This window comes from Rhincodon typus, chromosome 24 (genome assembly GCF_021869965.1).
Source record: "Rhincodon typus isolate 14 chromosome 24, sRhiTyp1.1, whole genome shotgun sequence".
Lineage (NCBI taxonomy): Eukaryota > Metazoa > Chordata > Chondrichthyes > Orectolobiformes > Rhincodontidae > Rhincodon > Rhincodon typus.
In genome coordinates, this window is record NC_063355.1 from 25,515,962 (window position 1) to 25,533,461 (window position 17,500).

General features: G+C 40.2%; 1 protein-coding gene across 1 annotated transcript in view; it reads left to right on the plus strand.

Moving 5' to 3' along the window:
• The first annotated feature begins 4,471 nt into the window (after positions 1 to 4,471).
• Positions 4,472 to 17,500, plus strand: part of sec14l8 (SEC14-like lipid binding 8) — a 74,981-nt gene continuing 61,952 nt past the window's right edge. The window contains exons 1-2 of the mRNA XM_048611725.1: positions 4,472 to 4,531; positions 16,234 to 16,309. Coding sequence (XP_048467682.1) covers positions 4,478 to 4,531; positions 16,234 to 16,309 — 130 coding nt within the window. The 5' untranslated portion in view covers positions 4,472 to 4,477. The remainder of the gene's footprint in view (positions 4,532 to 16,233; positions 16,310 to 17,500) is intronic.

Sequence of the window (17,500 nt, forward strand, 5' to 3'; positions counted from 1 at the left end):
GTACTTTTGTAAAAACTTGAAAAAATTAATTTCAGTCATGCTTTTGCATTTTAAAAAATGTATTCTCAATTATTTGTTTTAATACTGCAATAATTTTGGTTTCATTTAATTTTTGATCACAAAATGAATGTTTCAGTGGTACCGCTAATAAAGTTCAACTTCTTAAAAAATCTGCTTGTGTCTCCTTTCCCCATGTTAGTTTGCATTTACCTAATGCAAAATGGTAACAGCTCAGCTTCAAATCAGACAGGTAATCTGATTTATGCATGTTTCTAAAACTACAGACAACTATCCTTAAATTACATGCTTTCATTTGTATTTTAATGGTAATTGCACTGTGAAACTAAATCATTTTACAGGTTTGTTTTAATGTTGAAAGGAATTATATAATCTGAAGTATATTTTATTGTCAGGATAATGTATCAACTTGTTTCTATTGGATCATTTTATGAATAAAGGTTACTTGTCACATTATGAACTTCAATATGCAAATTTTCCAACAACAGTAATTTATAGTACTGCTGTAAAAATAATCTTCCCTTCCAATCTTCTGTGTTATCAGATTGCTCTTCCAACGTTCAATCTTAGATGAGTCACAACTTCTTCCAGCCAATCATTGTAAACACTGAAGCCATCATCTTCAATTCCTGCCACAGATTGCACATCACAAATTGTCCTAGCTTAGTCCAAACTAAGCAAGATTCTTCACAGTCTCAATGTTTTATTCAGTCTGAGTGTTCAGCTCCATATCTTCATCTCAAAGGCTGCCTTCTTCTAAATTTATAACATTGCTCAATTTTAAAACTCCTCATTCTTAATTTTTACAAAATTCTTGAGACACAATTCATCTTCGCTAGCTGTCATATTTATCTTGTTGTAGTGTTGCCTAATAAACCTGCCTGTCACTATATGTGATGAATAAACCACTGACATAGTGGATTGATGCAGACATACTATTGAGTTGTGCTAAAGTTGCAGCAGTGAGTATGAAATGTGTCACTTGCCAGACCGCTATTAGTTGTCCATCCCTAATTGAGCAAGGAAGAATCAACCCTGTTGCTTTAGTCAGAAATTACATATCAATCAGAAGTGATTTATGTTTATCAAAATTACTTTTTGGTTGAGTTCCTAGCGACTTGAAACATAAAGGCCAATTACTCAATTAATGAAATAAGGAAATCAGTCCATGGTGCATTGCCTTCGCTCTTTCTGCTCAGTTTGGATTCCTATAAATGATGATAATTTAGATGAGTGGGACCACAGTGAAAGCAAAGCCAATCTTCTGAAGAATAGCGGTCTGGTTACTGTTGAAATTTCTTTAGGGAACTAATGACTTGGGAGAACTTGGTTTAGTTTAGTTGATGGTTGGCAGTTTTAATAAAACAAATAAGGTGTGAGAATGATTATACTGCATAGCTCTCAATGAGAGTTGAAAGGAAAAATTTTGGTGTTGCAACATGATGCAAATATGTTCAACTATCTTATGAATGACCTGTTGAAATGACTGAAAGGAATAAGGAGCCTTTGGTGCAAAAGAAATTATTAAACGTGTGGACAGATTTTGTGGAAACGTTAGGTAATTGAATGTAAATAAGACAAAGATCAGAATGCAAAAGCTAGTAGAGATTTTACAATTATTTTCACTCCTAAGCTTTGCAATATATCAATTCTGATAAAACAGAGGTGATTCACTTTTGAAATTTGTTATTTTCCAAAATAAACTAGAGCACACTGTCAGAAACAGCATATTTCTGTTGGGTTGGAAGAAGAGTCAGTCTAGACTCGAAACATTAACTCTGTTTTCCTATGCATAGATGCTGCCAGACCTGCTGAGTTTCTCTATCATTTTCTGTTTTTTTTCAGTTCTGTTAGTAGACTGTCACCACCTTTTTGAGAAGTTATACAACAGTTTGTGTTGTGGATCAGTTATATTGTTAAGGCTTTTCTCAATCTGTTTACCTGACTCTAGCAGTGAATACATTGATTACTGATGGTTTAAAACGCCAAACCTATTATCAAAATATTGCATATTTGATTATGTCGATGTATATTTTGTATCATCTAGAAAATATAGTGACCCGATTTCCACAAATTTGGCGAGCATCAAAATTCTGTTGAACAACATTGGCTTATCAGGACTGACTGATATGATGGAAAATAGAGGCTGCTGCATCTTTTGATCTTTCTTGGTACATCTCCCTAATAGTATGGTGAGAATTGTGGCAATGAATGCACATCTTACAACTCTAAACTACAGCATGCTGAAACCCAAAAGCTTTATGCTGTTTCATCCAACCATTGTTTACCATAATTGATGTAAGAAACAGGCATGTACTCAAGCTAAGGGAATAATAGTAAATATATTAAAATTCTGAGGTTTGGCTTTTTTTTATATTTTCAATGCATGCCACATATACCTGCAGTTCTTAATATTGCTATTGTCTCCTCTTTATATCAAAGCAGGTAATGTAATATTGGAAATTTTTCAAAACTCAAGGGACATTAAATCTGCAGAACATGTCGACAAGGAACAACACTAAATGATTTTTTAAAAAATTACAGTGAAGTGGTAATGCTGAAAATCTTGGGCATCAGCACTTTTAAAACAATATTCATTTATGGTTCACTGAGGACTCATCAGAATGGTTATTTAATTTTTAATTGGTGAATAGGTATTGATTGCATTGATTTATAAACAGGTTTCAATAAAGGTGAGTTATTTTTACAGCCTGGTAGACTTTAATTTTGATTTATGAAGATAAATATGACAGCCATTTTCAATAATACAGCAATCATTCATTATCGTGGCATACCACAAAGTCCTACAAATGAGGTAAATACCACAAAATTTGTGTTGTAAAGTTGACCGGGACAGTAGGAAAAACTCCCTTTGCTCCTCTTTAGTGCATGTGATCTTTTAGATCCACTTGAGAGTGTACTTAGGTCCTCAGTGTGACTTTGCACCCAAAAGACGATGAAGCTCCAACAATGCAACTCTCTTTCCTCATGAGTGGAGTGGAGCTTAAATACAAAATTCTGAGAATGTTACACAGCAAAGACCGGATCAACCCTAAAAGTTCACTGCATTTTTATGCTTTGTATCAAAAGGGACACTGGGAAAGATACAGGATCTCAAAAACTCACTTAGCTGGGATATGGTATACAAGTATGTGATCCAGATGGAGATGGAGCACACAAGGAAACAAATTTTTTGTGGATTACTTATTAGTGGATGGAGCAAAGTTAGATTTTCCGAAACTGAAATAAATCAGAAACAAAAACAGAAATTGCTGGAAAAGTTCTGCAGGTCTGGCAGCATTTGTGGAGAGAAATCAAAGTTAACGTTTTGGGTCGAGTGACCCTTCCTCAGAGGCCCAAATTCTGAGGAAGGGTCACTTGACCTGAAAGGTTAACTCTGATTTCTATCCATAAATGCCAGACCCACAGCTTTTCCAGCAGTTTCTGTTTTTGTTATATTTTTTGGATATTCATTTTGTATGTTTACTTATTTTGGGAAATGGATGAGTGGGACAATGCAGGAACATTAGGTTACCTATACTTTATACGAAAGTGGAAAGTATGGGAAGATGACGTAGGAGGGTATTTGAATAGTTGAACCTAGAGGTGAAAAAGGCAAGGATGATATTTTTAGTGGGATTAGGTGGCTGGGCTGACGTGATGTGAGGCAGGCAGTGTAATGGTGGTGAAAATAAACAGTTCTTGTGTTGGAGAGCTTTAGATGTACAACCTCGGGTTATGGTGAATAGAATATTGAGATTGTTATCAGTCCAGGTCGCTCCAAAAGCTTGTGATTTCAAATAAACCTGTTGGACTATAACCAGCTCTCATGTGACTTCTTACTTTGTCCACCGCAGTCCAGTACCGGCAGCTGCACATCCTGAAACTGGAAGAAGTTTAGAGTTGGTGGCAAAGGTACTGAGTTTATGGCATATACTGAAGACAATGCTTTCAGTCTTCCTGACGTTTAGCCGTTGGAAAATTGTACTCCATCCAAGACTGCTATTAGTGAACCAGATGGGGTTTTCCTGACAATCAGTAATGGTTTCATGGTCATCGTCAGACACTGAATTCTAGGTTATTATTGAGTTCAAATTCCACCTAGATTCGAACCTAGATCCCCAGAATATTAGCTGCGTGTCTGAATTAATAGTCCAGCGATAATACTACTAGGCCGTCGCCTACCCTTAAAATGAGCAGCTTTGATTTACCACCAGAGGGTACAATTGTAGTTTTAAAATCAGCTTCTTTTAAATGACATGGCACCGTTCATGTTTTGGAACAAAGCCCATTTTCCCTATAAACGGGATTTTCGTGGATACATTGTAATGTACTGCATATATGTCAGACCAGCAGAGGGAGGGATGGTATAGCGGAGGCTTTGCCATGCGTCAGGGGCGAGGCGGAGCGTAGCAACATTAACCAGAAACCAGTTGTCAGATGAGCTGCAGAAGCTGCAATGAGCGGACGAGTCGGAGACCTGAGCCCTAAACAGGCGGAAACTCTCACCAAGGTAAGGGAGAGGAGAGGGTGCTGCGACTAGGCGAGGAATCACAAGCAAACCGGTCAGGTGTACAACAGGTTTTTATGGTGCGTACGGGTCCGAATAACATCTTCTTAACTTGGCTAGGGAAGGTCTGCTTATTTTGACCATGAACATTGGTGGTTCGTTCCTCTGTGCTAAGTTAGGAAACATTAATCCCGATTTTGCGCGATAGGCTTGTCAGGCAGTAAGTGGGAGTCGATTCTGGAAACAGCTTGAAGCGCGGGAGTTTCAGGATTAAGAAGGTTTCATCTCCATCGATCAATAGAAGCGAGTCGCGTGGATTAAGGTGTGTTTGTATTCAACTGAAGAAACATTGGAAATGTGAAAAGGGGAAGGAGGAAAGGTTATTGCGGGTCATCTCAGAAACGGGGGGCGCAATGTTTGCGCACAACCTGCTGTTGATAACCTTTGAGATGGCATTGCTATTGCAGTGGACAGGGACGAGTAGACTTACGAGTGAGACTGGCTTTGGAGCCATCAGTGGAGCTTGTCGGCTCCAGCTTTCAAATGCAGCTTTTCACAAGTGATAGGCCACTGTCGACGTTGCGATGGGGAAGTACCATCTCAGACGACATTGTGTTCTGATCTTCTGAGAGAATGTCTGTTGTGACTTTACTGTACAACATATTGGAAGTAAGTGATAATAAACGTGAGGTGTCACAATTTGTATTAATGTGACTGCAGTAATTGAAAGTGGAACATCTTGTTCTTAGAATCAGAATGGAGTCATACTGCACCAAAACAGATCCTTCAGTCCCCAACCAGTCCATGCCAACCATAATCCCAAACTGAACTAGTGCAACCTGCCTGATTTTGGCCCATATCTCTCCAAACATTTCTTACTCATACTTATCTAAATATGTTTTAAACGTTGTAACTATACCCACATCCACCATTTCCTCTAGCAGTGCATTCCATACGTGCACCACTCTGTGTAAAAAAATTGCCCCTCATGTCTTTTTTAAATCTTCCTCTTCTCACCTTAAAGATATGCCCACTAGTCTTGAAAATCCCAACCCTAGGAAAAAGACACCTGCCATTCATCTTAATCTATACTCTTCATGATTTTTTAAACCTATGTAAGGTCACCCCTCAACCTGTTGCTGCTGCTTTTAGCAGTTCTTGGTTATATCATTGTGTGAAGTCATCAAATGGAACATCAGACTCTTTCTTACAGGGCAAGTGGAATAATTAGAGAATATTACCCTCTTTACACCACTTTTCCCCTTATCATAGAGTCTGCTCAGGTAGCTTTCAAAGATGTTTTGGCAAAAGCTTGGAGAAAACTATTGATAGGAAAGCTACCAGACGAATGACCTCCTGTGCTGTAAACATCTATGAGTTTGTGAGGACTGTTACAGGGGACCACAATTTTCTGGAAACACACATCATAATAGACTCACATTTACAGTGCATGCCAGTGCTATATTCCAGGGGATGATGGCAAGTGACCTCGTGTGTTTTTTTTACACCAGAACTTCCCGGGGACCCTCTACACTTCTCCCCAGTGAACCTTGGCAAAACACTGAATATTCTGTTTTCAAAGTTTCATTTCAATTATAACATTAACAATTTAAGAGAAGATCAGGAAATATTCAATACCTGTGGAGAGGGAACAGAGTTAACATTTCTGATTTATGGCCTTTAACCAGAACTGAAAAAGTTACAAATGTATACGGTTTTCAGCAGGTAGAGAAGCTGAGAAGAGGGGGAGGCAAGGGAAAAGAACAAAAGGGAAGGTCTATGAAAGGGTGGAAGATTAATTAGCAAAAGGTATAGCAATAGGACAGGGAAAGTAATAAAGTATGGATTTAGTATAGGTATAAATAGCATTAACAGAACCATCAGCATATTTAAAAATCAAAAACAAAAGGACAGGTTAAAATCTGAAGTTGTTTAACTGAATGTATAATTCCAGAAGGCTGTAAAATGCCTACACATGCTTGCAGACTGAACGGAGGTATTCCTCGAAATGGTTATCAAAGCTGAGTTTGTTCTCCCTGATGCAGAGGTGACCACATCATAAGCAACGAATACAGCATACTGAATGGAAAGATATATATGTAAATTGCCATTTCGCCTACAAGGAGTGTTTGAGGCCTTGAATAATGAGGAAGGATGAGGTAAAATGGCAGGTGTACTTGTATAGTAAGGTGCTGTTGGAAAGGAAGGGTGTTGTGGGTGACTGAAGAATGGATTAAGATAACATGGAAGCCACAGTGCTTTCAGATTACTGTTAAGGGAGGAAAAGGGAGGTTAAGATGAATTTGTTGATGGCATCATGCTGGAGCAGATGGAAGTGATAGTGGATAGTCAGTTGCATGTAGAAAGTGGTTGGGCAGAAGGTGACGACAAAGGGAATCCTCGTTCGCAGACAGAAACGAAAAGGTGAAAGTATGTGTGGAAAATGGATCCAACATGTTTGAAGGCCCTACCCACAATTGTGATTAATGAAACAAAAATCCTAAATGCAAAAGTAAAATACTGCAGATGCTAAAAAGCTGAAATTGCTGGAAATGCTTGTCCGGTCTGAAAGTATCTGTGGGGGAAAAAAGACATTTCAGGTTAATGACATCTCATCAGATTGGACATAGTGGAAGCCCTGGTGTGGAACTTGACGATGTCAGAATAGGTATGATGGAGATGGAGAAACTGGGAAAATGGAGTGGAGCCCTAACTGGAAGCAGGGTGGGAGGTAGTCATGGACAGTCACTTTATATTAGATATTGTCAATAGCCTATTCTAAGAAAAAGAATGCCCTATTAGAGATGCAACACCTGCCCTTGTATTTCCTCCATTCTCACCATCTAAGGTCCTGAAGATCCCTTACAAATATAAGTGATATACCTTTATTCCTGTTAGTTTGCATGTTGTTCACAGCGCAGTCACCCCTGCTCTGGAGAGATCAAACTCATATTGGATGACCGCTTCAAGCAACATCTCTGACTAGTCTGACTAGCATGATTATACACTTCCAGCATTCCGGATTGAGCTTTCAGTTCAGCGATTGCAGATTAAAATCTCTGCTATCCATCCCATCCCAATCTATTTTTGGTTTTGGACATCATCTGCTGTTGCCATTTACACTTCCTCTAGACCTGCCATGTTTCTTGTCCTATTCTCACCCTCTTTGTCTTACACCATCACCCCTTTTTCGTTTTACCTGTACTGCTTTCTACTCTATCAAAATACTTTGTCTTTGGCTCATTTCTCTCCTCCTTTCTTACTCTGCCTCTGCACTTGCTGAAAACCTGTCACATCTCTAACCTTTTCCAGTTCTGACAAAAAGTCCATCAACCTAAAATGGCCACTTTATTTTTCTCTGTGTAGAAGCTGCCAAACCTGCTGAGTATCTCCAGTATTTTCTTATTTCAAATTTCCAGCATTTGTAGTATTACGTTGCTTTTGTATCAATCTCTAATTTACTAGATTGATCCTGCTTCAATTCTCTATGTCACTTATAGCCAAAATACCATTGGTGACCCAGGAGAGCCCTGAAGGATCATCAGCTGTTCAATTTGCAGTGTTGAGTTAAAAATAATTTCAGACACACATATCTTTGAATTCCTAAAGTGTAACAGATCAGCGGAAATGCAAGCAAGAAAACATAGCATTCATACCATAGCAATGTAATCCAAATCAATACAAAATGAAAACAGTGAATATTTCCAACTGGGGGATAATAATTTGATGCTTGGTAGAGTCAGAGTGAGTTTTGAAAACGCCACCAACCCAGTTGCTTCTTTGGTTAATTGGTGGACTCAAGTAGTAACTTTGTCCCAAATCTAGACACTGGGTTTTCCTGCAAGAAGGCTGAGTATTTGAACAAAATTATTGATGGAATCACACGGAGAAAGATCTTTAGTGTGAAGGAGAGGTAGCTCAATCACAGATTTATATTTCCATTGCAGCATAAGTCAGACCTATTCAGTTTCATAAGGGTTACATGCAATTTTCTCAATTAGTTGATTCCTCAACATAAGTATTGTATTTTCCAAAGTACTCCTGCCATTTTAACAGAAGGATGGTTGCAGGGACATCTAGCCAAATAAGCACTTGATGCTTGGATCAGGACAGATCAGCTGTGTGTAAATTCTCAACTTATCTATATAGTCAGAAAATAATGTAAGAGAAAGTGCAAACATAGGAATTATGTTGAAAATTTTACTTATCAAGAATCCAGTCAGGGTCCCAGTATTGGCACAGCAGTCTTCATTTAAAGTGCAGGTCCGTTCTGTGCAAGGATTTAATATATTAACCACAATTCTTTGGTGTTAGGTCCTATATTAACCTACTTGCCTCACCATAACTTACCATATTTTCCCAAACTTGAACAGAAATGTAGTAAGATTAGGTTGTAACTGTTTCTTGTTCTGTGTGCATTCTACAGTTTTACAGTCTAGCAACTCAGACACAGCAACAAAGTTCATTTGCAGCTGACAGAGTAATGTTAGTACTCAGAATAAATGCACAACATTCTGAATTTCTTTTGGTTTCATTTGATAATTATCTTCTATGTTCTTAGAAAATGAATCAGGGGCATTAGTTATGGGAACAAAGAAATGGCAGAGGAGTTACACGGATATTTTACATCAGTCTTTACAATGGAAGATACTATGAACATCCCATTAATACAAAAGAATATGGAGGTGTGGGGGAGGAATTAAGTACCGTCACCATCACTGGAGAAGTAGTATTAGAGTAATGGGGATAAAAGTAGATAAGTCCCCTGGCCCTGATGGCTTGCGTCTTAGAATCCTAAAAGAATAGCTACAGGGATAATGGATGCATTGGTTGTAACTTTCCAAAAATCTTGGATTCTGGAGAAGTACTGGAGGTTTGGAAAACTGCCAATGTGACATTCCTATTCAAAAGGGACGGAGGTAAAAAAGAGGTAATAATTAGCCTAATATCAATTGCGAGAAAAATTTCGGAATCAATTACTAAGGAAGTAATAGCAGAACATTTGGAACATCATAATCTGATCAAACATGGCCTCATGAAAGGAAATCATATCTGACTAATTTATTGGAGTTTTTCTCAGAAGTCTCAACTAGAATGGATAGAAGTGAGCCAGTAGCTGTATTGTTTTTGGACTTCCAGAATGTGTTCAACAAGGTACCTCACAAAAGGTTAAGTCATGATAAAAGCCCATTGAGTTGGAGGTGGTTATAGTGCCTTAGATAGAAATTGGCTAACGAGCAGGAATCAGTGAGTAGGGATAAGGGGTTCTTTTTTTAGGCTGGCAGCCTATAACCAGTGGTGTTCCAAAGGGATCAGTGCTGGAATTGCAGCTGTTTTCAATATACATTAATGACTTGGAGGAACATAGAACATTACAGCACAGTACAGGCCCTTCAGCCCACGATGTTGTGCCGAACTTTTACCCTAAACCTAAGGTCTATCTAACCTCCACGACTACCTAAAACTATCATCCATATGCCTATCTAATTGCTGCTTAAGTGCCCCTAATGAGGCCGACTCCACTACCCTCTCCGGCAATGTATTCCACACCCCAACCACTCTCTGAGTAAAGAGCCTACTTCTAACATCTCCCCTTTATCTACCTCCACTCACTTTAAAACTATGCCCCCTCATAATAGCTACCTCCACCCTAGGAAAAAGTCTCTGGTTGTCCACTCTATCTATACCTCTGATCATTTTGTACATCTCTATCAAGTCACCTCTCATCCTTTGTTGTTCTAAAGAGAAAAGCCCTAGCTCTCTCAACCTTTCCTCGTAAGACCTTCCCTCCATTCCAGGCAACATCTTGGTAAATCTCCTCTGCACCTTTTCCAATGCTTCCACATCTTTCCTGTAATGAAGTGACCAGAACTGGACACAATACTCCAGATGTGGCCAAACCAGACTTTTGTTATCAGTGATAACAAATTTCACAGGTTAACCTCCTGAATGAAAAAAATGTTTCCTCATCTGAGTAGTAAAATCATAAGGCTACATGGGAACAAATGGAGGCTATTCAGCCCCTCATCTCTGATCGCCATTAATGGAATCATGGTTGACCTTGAATCCTAACATTTGAGCTATTAACTGAATGACCATTTACTGCTTTTTGTGGGAGAACATTCCTTACTCCTGTTGTCATTATCATATTAAGATCATTGGCCAAGGTCATCACGGAAGGAAGTAAATGGACTGCAGCCAAATTTCCAGACAATCCAAAAATAGGTAAGAAAGGCAAATTGCGAGAAGGATACAAGCAGTTTACTGAGAGATATTGTTAGTTAAGTAAGTGGGCAAAAAGTTGGCAAAAAGAGTATTATGTGGGCAAATGTGAAGTTGCTCATTTTGGTAGGGAGATCACAAGAACAGTATTATTTAAATGGAGAAAAACTGCAGAAAGCTGCAATACAAAGGAGCTGGGGGACACTTGTGCACAAAATACAGAAAGCTAGCACACAAATGCAGCAGGTAATCGAGAAGGCTAATGGAATGTTGACCCTTATTTCAAGGGAGTTGGAGTATAAGAGTAGGGAAGACTCATTGCAACTGTACAAGGTACTGGAGAGACCATATCTGGAATACTGTAGGCAGTTTTGGATTCCTTATTTAAAGAAAGATATTATGTCATTGGAGGCAGTTCAGAGAAGGTTCACTAGGATGATCCTCGATACACAGGGATTGTCATTTGAGCAGGTTGAAAGTCTACTGATTGGCATTTAGAAGAATGAGAGGCGATCTCATTGTATCATATAGGATTCTTAAGTAGCTTGACAGGGTAAATGCTGAGAGGATGTTTCCCCTCATGGGAGAGTCTAGGACCAGAGCACATAATCTCAGGATAAATGGGCATCAATTTGAGAATGAGATGCGGAGGAATTTCTTCTCTAAGAAGGTTCTGAGTCTTTGTAACCCTTGCCAGAGAGAGATGTGGGTGCAGGACCCTTGTGTATATTTAAGGCTGAGACAGATAAATCTTTGATCAGTAGGAGGATAAAGGATTATGGGGGAAAGGCAAGAAAACAAGCATGAGATATCTCAGAGCAGCCATGATCCTGTTGAATGGCAGAGGAGGCTCAAGGAGCCGAACAGCCTTATGCTTCTGCAACTGGCAAAACACTGAAGGTGATAAACATCAGTCATTGCTCACTCTGCTCCTAAACCTCACTGCAGTCTATTGTAATTATTTTCCCTGCAAATTGTAGTGTAAGTTTGTCACTTGAGGATGGAGGAGCCCAACAGCCAACAGTACCGAATGTTGTAGTGTTATCAGCACAAAAGATGTCTTTTTGTAAAGTTCTGTGTACATAGGAAAATCCATCTTTGGAACAGAAGTAGGCCATTTGGACCCTTGAGCCTGCTGTACCATTCAGTTGGATGATGGCTGATTTGTTTGTGTTTTGAATTTCACATTCACAACTATCCCTGTTAACAAGGTGTAGAGCTGGATGAACACAACAGGCCAAGCAGCATCAGAGGAGCAGGAAAGCTGATGTTTCGGGCCTAGACCCTCCTGCCTCTTTGTAGGTTATGTGGAACAATCCCTCTTCCTTAGCTACACTAGCCCTAAACCCCACCCATTCCTCCGTTACATTGATGACTGTATCAGCGTCGCCTCGTGCTCCCACGAGGAGCTCAAACAGTTCATCCACTTCACCAACACCTTCCACCCCAACCTTAAGTTCACCTGGACCATCTCTGATATTTCTCTCTCCTTCCTGGACCTCTGTTTCCATCTCTGGCAACCACCTGGATACCAATATCCATTTCAAGCCCACTGACTCCCACAGCTACCTAGAATACACCTCCTCCCACCCACCTTCCTGCAAAAATGCCATCCCCTATTCCCAATTCCTTCGCCTCCGCCGCATCTGCTCCCAGGATGAGGCATTCCACTCCCGAACATCTCAGATGTCCTTGTTTTTCAAGGACCGCAACTTCCCCCACTCAGTGGTCAAGAACGCCCTTGACTGTGTCTCCCGCATTTCCCGCAACTCATCCCTCACACCCCCTCCCCGCAATAACAATCAAAACAGAATTCCCCTCGTCCTCACATACCACCCCACCAACCTCCGGATCCAACGCATCACCCTCCGACACTTCCGGCATCTGCAATCCGACCCCACCACCAAAGGCATTTTTCCCTCCCCACCCTTATCTGCTTTCCGGAGGGACCACTCTCTCCGTGACTCCCTTGTCCGCTCCACACTCCCCTCCAGCCCCACCACCCCCAGCACTTTTCCCTGCAACCGCAGGAAGTGCTACACCTGCCCCTACACCTCCCCCCTCACCCCCATCCCAGGCCCCAAGAACACTTTCCACATCAAGCAGATGTTCACCTGCACATCTGCTAATGTGGTATACTGCATCCGCTGTTCCCGTTGTGGCCTCCTCTACATTGGGGAAACCAAGCGGAGGCTTGGGGACCGCTTTGCGGAACACGTACGCTCGGTTCGCACTAAACAACTCCACCTCCCAGTCGTGAACCGTTTCAACTCCCCCTCCCATTCCTCAGACGACATGTCCATCCTGGGCCTCCTGCAGTGCCACAACGATGCCATCCAAAGGTTGCAGGAACAGCACCTCATATTTCGCTTGGGAACCCTGCAGCCCAATGGTATCAATGTGGACTTCACAAGCTTCAAAATCTCCTCTTCCCCCTACCTCATCCCAAAACCAGCCCAGCTTGTCCCCGCCTCCCTAACCTGTCCTTCCTCCCACCTATCCCCTCCTCCCACCTCAAGCCCCACCCCTATCTCCTACCTACTAGCCTCATCCTGCCGCCTTGACCTGTCCGTCCTCCCTGGACTGACGTATCCCCTCCCTAACTCCCCACCTACACTCACCTTTACTGGCTCCATCCCGCCTCTTTGACCTGTCTGTCTCCTCTCCACCTACCTTCTCCTCTATCCATCTTCTATCCGCCATCCCCTCTCTCCCTATTTATTTCAGAACCCCCTTTCCCTCCCCCAGTTCTGAAGAAGGGTCTAGGCCCAAAACGTTAGCTTTCCTGCTCCTCTGATGCTGCTTGGCCTGCTGTGTTCATTCAGCTCTACACCTTGTTACCTCAGATTCTCCAGCATCTGCAGTTCCTACTATCTCTATCCCTGTTAACGTTTGATTTCCCTGCCTAACAAGAAACTATCTACTGCTGCCTTAAAAATATTCAAAGACCAAAGAAAAATATTCAAACTGTATCGAAGATCATCCTAGTGAACCTTCTCTGAACTGCCTCCAATGACATAATATCTTTCTGTTAATAAGGAAACCACCATCTTCTGAGTTTCAAAGTCACACAACTGTTTGAGAGAAAAAAACTCCTTATCTCTGTCCTGAAAGTGCACCTCCTAATATTTTAAACAATGTCCCTTTATTCTGCACTCATCCATAAGAGGAAACACCCTTTCTATGTCCGCCTTGTCAAGACCATTCAGGACTGTATAAAGTTGAATCAAATCACCTCTCATTCTTCTAAGTTTCAATGGAAAAAGGCCCAATCTATCCAATATTTCCTCACATGAGAGAACATTCCAGGTACCAATCTAATAAACCTCCTCTGAATCACTTCCAATACAATTATGTCCTTCTTTAAAATGGGAAACCAAAACCACACACAGAATTCAAGATATGGTCTCAACAATGATTTAAGAATAATATCCCAACTTTTATGTTGAACTCTGCATTCCATAAGACGTCTTAATTATTTTCTGTGACAGTATCCTGACCTTTTGTAGATCATGCATTAGAACGCCTAGGTCCCTCTGCACTTTAGAATTCTGCAACCATTCTCCGTTTAAACCATACTGTCCTTTATTCTGTTTGCCAAAACAAACTTTCCAACTTTATACTGCCAGATTTTTGCTGACTCCTCAACCTGTCTATATCTTTCTGCACCCTCTTTATGTCGTCTTCACAACACACTTAGCTACCTATCTTTGTGTCATCTGCAAATTTAGCTCCCATACGTTTGCTCCCTTGAGCCAAGTCATAGCTATAAATTGTAAAAAACTGAGGCTCAGTACAGACCTCTATGGGACTCCACTCATCACATCCTGCTAATCAGAAAAAAATTTCTGTTTTCTATCAGCCAGCTATCTATCCATACTAATGTGTTATCCTTGTACATCATGAACTTCTGCTGTGCATAATAACCTTTTATGTGGCTCCTTGTGTGAAGATGGCAGCAAAATATTTATTAGATTCATCCACTATTTCCTTATTTTCTATTATTAGCTCCCCTACTACCAATATCCTGAGGATTACCATTGACCATGGATAGTGGCTTCTCCTTCTGGAGTTTGTCTTTGTGGAAGAAATATACTTATTGTGAATTATCTGAAAGAGTACCTTAAATATCTGCCACTGCTTCTCTGTTGATCTATCTTCTAGCCTAATATTGCAGTTCACTGCAGCTAATTTTCACGCCACATAATTTTCTTTATTTAAGTTTAAATACTAGTCTTGGACTCCTCTTCTCCCTTTGAAGCTGAATGTGAAATTAAATCATATCGCTGCTACTGAGTGGTGTCTTTACTCTAAAATTATTATTTAATCCTTTCACATTACACAGTGGTCTAGTATAACCTCCTGTCTGTTTGGTTCCAGAATATTCTGCTCTGAGAAACTATCTTAAAAACATCCTTTGAACTTCTAGTCCAAGTGACGATTGCCCTTCTGAATTTTCCAGAAGGGTCTAGGCCCGAAACGTCAGCCTTCCTGCTCCTCTGATGCTGCTTGATCTGCTGTGTTCATCCAGCTCTACACCTTGTTATCTTATAATGAAAATGGGACTCAGTTAGGCAAAATTCAATTCAGTTAAAACTATTGACAACAATCAGAGAAAGCTAACTTTGATCAACTCAGAAGTATTTGGTTTGGATCAAAACTCAGAAACTAGAATTGAAAGTGACAGTGTTCAACCAATAAGATAAACAGTTCCCATGTTTCACTCAGTGATGTTTTGTATTGCAATTAAAAACTATTAGAAATTTACTTTAAATTCAAAATTTTTAACATTACACCCAATGATCTATCAGGAAATGCTGCATGTAACTAATGCACTGGAACAAACTCTTCAATGAGCTAAAGGTAAAGTTGGACACTTTAAGAACACACCCTGCAAATATAATGAATGTGCTTAGCAAAGATAATTTTTTTGAGCTACAGTTTGTATTCGGAGTGACAGATTTAGACCAAAGATTTAGTCTTCACACAAATTTGTTCTAATGTTCAATGATTGTTCCCTGCATCAAACTGGTCTGTGTTTAGTCTAATTAGCTTAAGACGCCAACAGTGTTTTAGTCCAGAAACATTCAGTGTTGATTGATGTAGTTTTCAAACATATATTTGAATGTTAGCTATTTGGTAAATCCAATATTACACACAAGTTAATTCGCAGTCCACACAATAAAGCGCTGATTTGCAGCACTTGTGGAAGCTGCCAAACAAGAGTGGGTGTGTTTATTACACAAAGCTCTTTATGACATATATATCAAGCATTTGATTCTGGCTTCTGAGATCCATAGCCAAATATTTTAAAATAAGGAAGGGCCAAATGCCGGCAAAGCAGTATAAGTGCTTTGTTCTGTGTTTTTAAAGTCTAGGTGTGTCAGATCAGGTACTGCCTAGCAGAGTGGCATTTAGAAGCTGATTGACTTTCTACGGTGCACGTGAAATCAGAACACTTTCTTTTTCTTTCTGTTCTGCAGTTTCGAGGGAATATTCAAGATATCCTGCCTAGCCTTCCTGCTCAGGATGACCACTTTCTCCTACGATGGCTCAGAGGTACTTTGATATACAGTTCTGTAGAAATCGCTAGTTCTGTTAATTTCTTCCCAATTCCCATTTTTCCAGTTTCACCTTTTACCAGGTGCCTTTTGCCTTTTCAACTTTTCAGCTTTTAGTTGTCAAGCAAGTGTTCAAGAAGATCAGATCATGCAGAAGTATACCATGAGGATGTTGTCTCCTATGCTGGCAGATGGGTAACCTAATAAAATTAAGTAATGCTCAGAACTAAGAATAATCTGTAGCCACACAAATTGAAAAAACAGACTTAAAGTGAAGATCAAGTGCACATTAAACAGCAGGGGTCCTTGGTTCACAATCCGAAATTCTAGACATCTGAAAACATTGCTTTGTTATGTTGATGCTAAGAAATCTAAATGAGTCATCCCTTTTCTAGCCCAACCATTTTATTCCATTTTAAGCAAACTTGCTCAAATGTTTGTTTATTGTTAATGTTTCAGCAACTTTGGTGGTTTGACCTTAAACTTCATGAACTGTGCTTCTTTGACAATTGGTCTGTTTCACTGTGAGGTTTTCATTAGCATTGTGGATTGTTCAGAAAATTCTTTTAGAATTGTTTAAACCCTTGTGGTTGGACATCGCTGAATCATTTGTGTGGGTTCACTTAGCTGTTTACAATACAATGATAGGAGACTTGCTTATTCTGCATTCCTGTTATCATACAGTGATTTTGCAAATTGCGTCAATGTCATCAACATGCAGATTTTACCTCAACTATTGTGGTTTTAGCAATTAAATAGGACAATTTTCCTGCCAGTTATTGAGCATTACAAAAGCTGAGTATAGACACATGATCCAAGTCATGTTTCCAGAATATAAGCCTGTAATTTGAAGAATATGCAAAATTCCACAGCACCAGCAAAGACCCAAATATAGTTTTGGAATTTTGATATGAGTTCATAGAATCCCTACAGTGTGAAAACAGGCCCTTCGGTCCAACAAGTCACACTGACCCTCCAAAGCATCCCACCCAGACCCATCCCCCATAACCCACCTAATCAACACTATGAACAATTTAGCACGGCCAATCCACCTAGCCTGCACATCTTTGGACAGTGGGAGGAAACCCACGCAGACACGGGGAGAATGTACAAACTCCACACAGACAGTCACCCGAGGGTGGAATCGAACCCGGGTCCCTGGCGCTGGGAGGCAGCAATGCTAACCACT